This window comes from Lates calcarifer, unplaced genomic scaffold (assembly GCF_001640805.2).
Source record: "Lates calcarifer isolate ASB-BC8 unplaced genomic scaffold, TLL_Latcal_v3 _unitig_622_quiver_1159, whole genome shotgun sequence".
Classification (NCBI taxonomy): Eukaryota; Metazoa; Chordata; class Actinopteri; family Centropomidae; genus Lates; species Lates calcarifer.
The window spans coordinates 23,457-31,394 of record NW_026117852.1 but is presented as its reverse complement, the minus strand read 5'-3'; the positions used below and the strand labels follow the sequence as shown (position 1 = coordinate 31,394).

General features: G+C 40.6%; 1 protein-coding gene across 1 annotated transcript; it reads right to left on the bottom strand.

Annotated features, from left to right (window-relative positions):
• Window positions 1–5,127: 5,127 nt before the first annotated feature.
• On the bottom strand, window positions 5,128–6,957 carry LOC108879319 (uncharacterized). Its single transcript, XM_018670561.2, has 4 exons — window positions 6,856–6,957; window positions 6,424–6,743; window positions 5,550–6,312; window positions 5,128–5,419 (listed from the first exon to the last, which is right to left on the bottom strand). The coding sequence occupies exons 2-4, from the start codon at window positions 6,723–6,725 to the stop codon at window positions 5,312–5,314; spliced, it is 1,173 nt and encodes a 390-aa protein (XP_018526077.2). The 5' UTR covers window positions 6,726–6,743; window positions 6,856–6,957; the 3' UTR covers window positions 5,128–5,311.
• Between the last annotated feature and the right edge of the window lie 981 nt (window positions 6,958–7,938).

Below are 7,938 nucleotides of genomic sequence, written 5' to 3'. Positions count from 1 at the left end.
ACTCTCTGTCTGTTTCATCAGCAATCAGCAGGTGTCAGTTCAGGAGCATGTTGAAGTATTATTAAAGCAACATCAACATGATCAAACAGATTTATTTTAATTGTTTTGTGAGATATTAAAATAGCAGATCAGAGCTGGGAATGACAGTTAAAAGACCAATGGACAGTTAAAAAAAATCTAATCAAAATCAATGCACAACAACCAGAGTTTTTTTTATGCCGCACGCTCTTCTTTCTCTCCCCAATACCTGTAAACAGACTCTGATGTGTGTAATTGATGGAGTTCCCCTTTCAGCTGACGAGAGGCAGTCATTCGTGAGACAAGTATATCCGCTTTATCTCAGACAGATCAAACTTAAATTGTTTGTTTTATCTTCATCACTGCCCTGTAGCATAAAGGCTCAAAAGCTGTAGGCTTAGATTTAGACTTGATGTTTCCAACAAAAACCTTCTTCACTAATAGAAATTGAAACAGGCCAGTAGATGGCGAGGAGATTTATTTTTATCTCCTTGTTGTATAAAGTTCATGGCGATCCTGATTACTGTAACGACACCTCATACAGTGTCAGCCACATGTCGACGGTCACACATTGCTCCGTTCCCAGGATGCACCTGGCAAGAGACGAGCGGGCGGACGTGAGGGACAGCTGTTTCCTGTGCACACTTCCTGGTTTGGCAGAGCGGAGGGGGGAGGATTGTGTGGGGGAACAAGGGCGGGGGACAGGGGTGTGCAAGTGGGTGGATTAGGGTGTTTGGTGAGGCCTTTTCCAAACAGGATATGTCTGCCACAGCCACAGGTGTGAGGGCACAGACGCTCCTCAACCTCATATGTGTATACTTTTCTTGGAAAAAAAAAAAAAATATATATATATATTAAAGACCCTAAGGAAGAGAGGGAACATGGAGAGAAGAGGAAGAAGGATGAGAAAGAAAGTATATAGAGGAAAAAGAAAGTAAAGTGGAAGAGACATAGGAAGGGGTGAGAGAGGACTCCTTTATTGTCTCCTGCCTCAGAATAGACTCATCCAGCTGGGAAGGAGAGAGTGGCCGGTGGACTAATCAGAGCATAATGGGCCCAATCAATAGTTTCCTTGATTGCACACATATTGTACACATCAACAGCTGAACAACATTTTACATGTATAGCATTTGTAAGTAAGCATAAGCAACATAAGCAGTGCACTGTCACTGAGGGAAATATCAACTGACAGTGAGGATAACTGGAAGTATTGGCCTCTTTGACCCATGAGTACAGTCATTTGGCTACTGATCGTGCTTTATAGACTGTCTGCAGAAGATGAGGAGACTTTTAATATTCTTTGCTGAAGACAGAACCTTTTTTTTAGGAATTTTTTTTTATTCCTTATAGAATATATATGTATTCCATCAGACATAACATATAACAGTACAGGCAAAAAGTAAATCAATAAGAAGTGTACAATATACAGTATATTAGAGTATACAGTATATTTTGAACCCTATTGCCCTTTTTTATTCAATAAAAATGGGCTGAGTGTATGGAGCCCTGAAAATGACAGAAGAGAAAGACTTTTAAAAAAAAATTTGTCCAATATGTTGATACAATAAATCAAAACGTTATTTATTATTACTTTACTTATTCTGTCTTTATTTTCTCCCAGATTTCCTTCTTTCTCATCTTAGTACAAGTTTATCACTTATGCATTCCATTTATATTTATATATTATACATTTTCATGAATAATGGTATCATATCCCCAGTAATAAACACCTGATTGACTGTCCACCTGGGGCCCAGGTGACTGTAACAGTGCAAAAGTAATAATCAAGTGTAGTGGTATTAATGTCATATAATGGCACTCTAACTGTAAAATGTGGCCATACTGTAGGAAACAGACAATGGATTAAGAAAATCACGACTAGGTTGAGACTTTTCCAGATAATTTTAGCCAAAGTTTATTCTTCATTTGGGGTTCATCAGTGTAGAAAGTCAGCAAAGATGAGCAGGAGATGAGATGACACAAATGAGGACTGCTCTGATTCATCTGACCTCAAGGTCTCAGTCTGACCATTGACTCTGAAGCGTCATCACCTGTGTGGGATTACGTGCAGAACTTTACGAGCGTGCTGCAGATTTTCAAACAGCCAACACGCAATCCCTTCCACTTCTGGCAACGCAACTACAAATATTTCCATATGAGATGTGTGCTGACAATAGCCTGTGTTTGTGTATGTGTACTATATGCATGTGTGTGTTTGGTTCACAGTGTAAGAGTGCCAAAACTGTGTGCTCTAATAGTGGACAGCTGAGTGTGTGATTGTCACCCAGCATACATATGTCAAGTGTGTGTATGTGCGCGCATGTGTGAGTGTGATGGGATTGCCCTTGGGTCACAATGACAATGCGTGGAACAACAGCGTATTTTGTCTTCCTCTCTCATATTTCTCATCATCAGCACTGCCGCCATCCAAATTCCACTGGTGCGTTCACAGCATGGCGGAGGGACTCGGCCCTGTTGTCAACCCCCATCCTACAATAATAGGAAACACAGCATCACTTTTCCACTTTCTCCCTCACTTTTCACCGCTAATTCAAAATATATGAGTTCCTGTTTGGAGTTCCCTCACTCTGGACTTGATTGTTTTGGATAACAGCTACATGTAGTTTGATTTCTTATCTAAAATGCTTTTGTTGTACATAATATGCTGCTATTTTACTGTTTATATGTGAAAGCTGGGAACAATTTGTAATGTAGCAACCACCTCTTCTACTTTTACACAAATGCATGCCAATGTACACAGCTCTCCCCGGTCATAAGAAACATACCAACTGCATCTGTCCATCTGATTTACTCATTCTGATATATAAGGACTGGCTCCTACTCCACTACTCTCCTTATCACAGAAACTCTGTTAACACTGAGACAGTTATGATGCGATATGATAGATACACAGCACACAAATAACCACTTCCATAGTTATATATATATATAAAAAAACAACCAAGAACATGTAAACTAAGCAAAGCAGTTACATTCACGCTCAGAGCCAAAACCATGATTTCGGAAACACAGAAATTATAAGTTCACACGGTTACCATTCACTGCCCTGAAAGGTTGTTTCCACACCTGAGTTTCACCAGAATCGAAAGTTACTTGTAGCAACAGTTTGAAAAAAAGACACATATTCATCAAAATATCAAGACCATGACTTCAGCAGGTGCCCAGTGCAACCCCAGTCTGCTCTGTTGGTCCCTGCCTTCAGCAGCTGTTGGAGCAGTTGTGAGTCAAATTTCATGCTCAAGGGCACCTCAGTAGTGGTAATTAGTGAGGAGCGAATGGTGCTGTTTCACTTTCTTCACCCTGGGGAGTCTAGAGTCTCTAGTCAAGAAGACAATCTGTATAGGGTTCCAGTGGTGCAAAATATGTCAATATGTACACTGTCAATGTCGACTGAAGATGTGACGAAACATTTATTGTCTTGTTGCACTCCCTGTCATTTGACTGTGTTGTTATGAATGTAGTCCTGATGTGTAGTTTGACTGTGTTACTGTCCATGTTATCCTGCTTGTTCATTGCGGTCTCTCTCCCAGCATCAACTTCTTTTGGCTTCCCCCAGAAGTTCAGCAGGGGCAACTTCCAAGCAGAGATGCACTGCTTCAGTACTGTCCCAAACATAAATACATACATAATGTATAAATAAATAGGATTAGTAAAGGTATTCAGATTTTATTGGCTCAATACTGGTATGCCTCATTTCTTAATTTGTCTGACTGGGTAGAAAAATAACCCCATCCACAACCTAACTTGAATTTGTGGTTGTTTTGGCAGCACTGTGTGCAACATTGGCTGACAGCACCTAGATGTCAAACCTTATAAATGCTGGAAATAAATGGGATTAACATTTCCCTAGGAAACTTCATCATTTCATTCTCCCTTTTTGCCACCACACTGTACTCACATGGCGAAGTGGTGAATCTTTTTTCAGTGTTTGAATAGTAAGAGATGGAACAAATGATATGATATGATATGATAAAAAAGGTAATAATAATAATGGCTACAGGATTATGTAATATGGTCAGATGATATTAGACAAACTACAATAAGACGTAAGAAAATAAGAAATGAAATGTGAAACATTGCAGCTGTTGTGTGAAAGGTTGTACAGCCACATGAAATCCACACACATGCATAATATAGCAAAATACAACAGCATGCAGTATCATAGTATGAAAGTGATATGACAAATGAAAAGATTAAGAAAAGGTATAGTGCAGTGGTTCTCTTATGTGGTGTATAAAAAAACTAATTACTTTTAAGCATGTCCTGTATTCAAAAAACACAGAGCAACACCAGGTGATGCTAATGGGTCTTTTACACTGAATCTTCAAACCACTGTAACTACACTGAGTCACCATTTTAGCAGTGGAGCTCCCCTCACTGGTGACTGAGAGCACTGCTGGGACACACATTACTACAAAGCTTATTAGGAAACTACAGAAGCCTCAGCAGCAGTCATATAACTCTGGGGCAAACACTTGGCTGCTGAGGTATGAACAATAGACGGATACATAGAATAAAATAGTCACCTCCAGCCTTTTTCCTGTTAATCTCAGTTGAGTTGAACACATACAAATAACTAGAATTGTTATATATATATATATATATATATATTAGGCAGCCAGCCCAGCAGCCAAAAGAGATGGGGTGATTGCATGGCACAATCAGCATTTTGTTGCTATCAGTGCAAAAGTGTGAGAAGAGAAAAAAAGAGTAAAGCAGCAGATGAGGATACTTGTCCAGTCCCATCACTGAAGTGCTGCATCTGTCATTCAACTAATGTTATCTCCTCTCTAGGTGAACATAACACTGCTGCAGCTTCTAAGGTACAGGATTTTAGGAAGTTTGTCTGATTCCTCAGAAACAGAAAATCATGTTCCACACAAACTAGTAGTACCATCAGTATTCAGATATTTATACAGTGAAGAGAGAAAGACAGTGACTAATCTTCAGAATATTTAATTGAAGTGAATTTTATTAAAGCCAAATTAAAACATTTTTGAGTGGGGCCAGAAAAAGACATTCCTCCAAGAGCAAGCACTTGTGGCAACAGTGGCGAGGAAAAACTCCCTTTTACAGGAAGAAACCTCGAGCAGAACCCGGGCTCTTGGTGGACGGCCATCTGCCTCGACCGGTTGGGTTGAGAGGGAAAGAGAGAGAGAGGTGGAAAGGGGAGAGAGAAGGGGTGGGTTGAGGGTGGGGGGGTTGAGAAAGGTTTTTTTTTTGGTGGTGGTGGGGGGGGTGTTAGGGGGTGAAGGAGAGAGGTGGCTGCAGCTTATGGGGAGGAGCGGCAGCGTGGACAGGTGCATGGACTGCAGAACAGCCTCATCCAAAGAGGAAGTTTCTTCTTCTTCTGCTCCTTTTTCTTCTTTTCATTCTTTTTCTAGAAGAAAAACAACACATCAGTACAGAACAAAAATAAAAGGCTACAGTTCAACAAAAATACAACAGTGAGCAGATGTCTTTAAGTCAAAGACAACTAGACTTGTTTGGGTTTGATGAGGTTTCATTACCTTTGAGGAGCTGTTAGAGAAGTTTGTCTCCTCTTCCTCTTGGATCTCACCAGTCGTAGTTTCAGCCAGGGGTGGGTCCTCTGTGATGGAGGATGTTGTAAGAGGAGAGCGGGACTCCTGTTTGCCCTTTTGAGCACCATTCGCTCCATTTGAATCCTCCTGTGGAAATGGCTGGATCTTTCTCTTCGGTCTAAAACACCTCCTCCACACAGATTCATTTTTCTTTTTGTTACGTCCTGTGGCTGGTGTCTCTTCATCTTTGTTAGGCTCCAACCCTTGTTGGGACATAACCCTCCTTTTGATCACAGCGCCTCGTCCTGTAAGGAGGGATTTCATGGTGGAAATAGCTCCTGCCAGAGTCTTCTTGGCTACTTTGTCCTTTGACACCTGGAGGCTGGCAGGAGCAGTGGCGATCGTGGACCGTTCATCCACTGAGGCTTGTATGGCCACGGAGAGGACCGGGGTGACCACTTCAAGTACTGCAGTCGCTATGGCCTCTGTGAATTCAGGTGAAATCCTAACAGGGATGTCTGTCCCGACGATATCACAGACAGCCTGGCTGAAAGAGCTCTCCACACTTCTCTGGATTTCAGAGGGGGTCTTCAGGGTGAAGGTGTCAGATGAGGTGGATGACTGAGCAAGTGACTCCAAGACATTTCTAATGACTGAGTCTGAGGTGAACTTCAGCACATCCACGCACATGTCAATCAGCTTCTCCTTCACGTCTCGATTGAAAACGCCCTCGCTGACTTCCCTCCATTGCCTAAAAAAGAGCGAACAGAAACAAAAGATGAAACACAGAAATAATGTACACAAATGTTGAAAATGTATTCAAGTGTCTACTAGAGTTTCAGTGAGAAAATAAATGACCTACTCTTCAGTGAGGCTCTGGAAAAATCTCATTATTACGAGAGACATGGTGGAGGAATTCATGACGACTGTCTGGTCTGCTGCTGCTTCATTTCCTCCCTGGGAAAACACAGTGCGTTCATCCTCCTCTGAAGGTCCTGATGGTATCTCCATGACCTTGTCTTCGTCAGCCTCTGCAGGTCTCACCTTAAGAGGCTCAGCAAATAGCTCCTCCAGACCAAAAGATTGAACTTGAGCAGCCTGTTCAATGACGTCTGAGATGAGTGAGTCAACGATCTTCTCAGTGTCCTCCATGTCTTTATCCATGGTACGTGGTGTTGTGTCCTAGTGTGGAAACATACAATTTTTAAAATGTTTTTAAAGGGTGCAAATTAAAATCTAAGCTCAAAACTAACTTACTGCTGATACCTCTGTAAAGGGCATTTAAATGTCTTACCTGTCTCTCTTCGGACAACTTCAGATGAGCAGGGTTTCCTGGCTCCTGATTCTTCAACTTTTCCTTCTCTTGTCTTCTTATTAAGCGCTCTGTCTCGTTGCTGTGTTTTGCTCTTGTAATGTTTGTAGTTTAGTAAAGATACTGAGTCACCTCACTGTGGAGAATCAAACTAGAGTCTGAGATATGAGAACTACGGTGTCTGCAGGATTGTCTGTGTTCTAATAGAACTCCCTGTGTTCCAGTACAACTCTGTGCTGTAACAGTACTATCCATGTTCTAATGGAATGTTCATCTTTAGGAGTTTATCTATGCATATATGTATTTCTTTCATTTTATCTATTTTTCTGTCTCATTGAGTTTTAAACAGTGGTGGGGGAAGTTTTCAACCACTTTACTTGATTAAAAGTTGTAACATTCCAGTACAAGTATAAACCTTGTTACAAAAAATTACATCCGAGTAAAAACACAAAATTAGCAACATGAATAAAAGTATCAAGAGTAATAGTATTCAATGCAGAAAAATGACACCTGTGAGTGTATATGCTACCCAATGTCAAATATATCAGTTGTTGAGCTCCCTTATGTTTCCTTATGTAACTAACTTACTTTGTGGAAGAGTGGGCAAATACTCTAGAGCAATGAGAACGGTAAACAAAACAACAATAAACAGCCAACTCACTCTTTATTACACTGAAGGCTTTAAAATTCAGAGAACTGATTTTAAAGTAGTACACACCATGTATAAAAAACGCCAGTCAAACATCAGTTGGAGTGTGAGTTACCTCTACCAGAAGAAATTCTTTGGGAACAGTTACAGTTGCTTCACCTCCAGAGGGAGCCAACAGCTCTGCTCTGTATGCTCATATTTCACCTTTAACAGCAGCAATATGACACATTTACATCACTAATTACAATAATATAATTCAGAAATGGGCCATTCTATATGATGATACTTCTACTTTTGGTACGTTAAGTAAATTTTGATGCCCATACTTTTCTACTTCTACACAAGAAACATTTTAAATGCATGGTTTTTACTTGTAACAGAGTACTTCTACATTATGGTGTTGCTACTTCAGTAAA

What these genes read in the sequence shown, in the direction of transcription:
- LOC108879319 (XM_018670561.2), bottom strand. Translation starts at nt 6,725, where the DNA reads ATGGATAAAGACATGGAGGACACTGAGAAGATCGTTGACTCACTCATC. An exon ending in TTCCAGAGCCTCACTGAAGA is followed by an intron (nt 6,313 to 6,423) that starts GTAGGTCATTTA and finishes GCTCTTTTTTAG; the next exon opens with GCAATGGAGGGAAGTCAGCG. An exon ending in TCTCTAACAGCTCCTCAAAG is followed by an intron (nt 5,420 to 5,549) that starts GTAATGAAACCT and finishes TTTTTCTTCTAG; the next exon opens with AAAAAGAATGAAAAGAAGAA.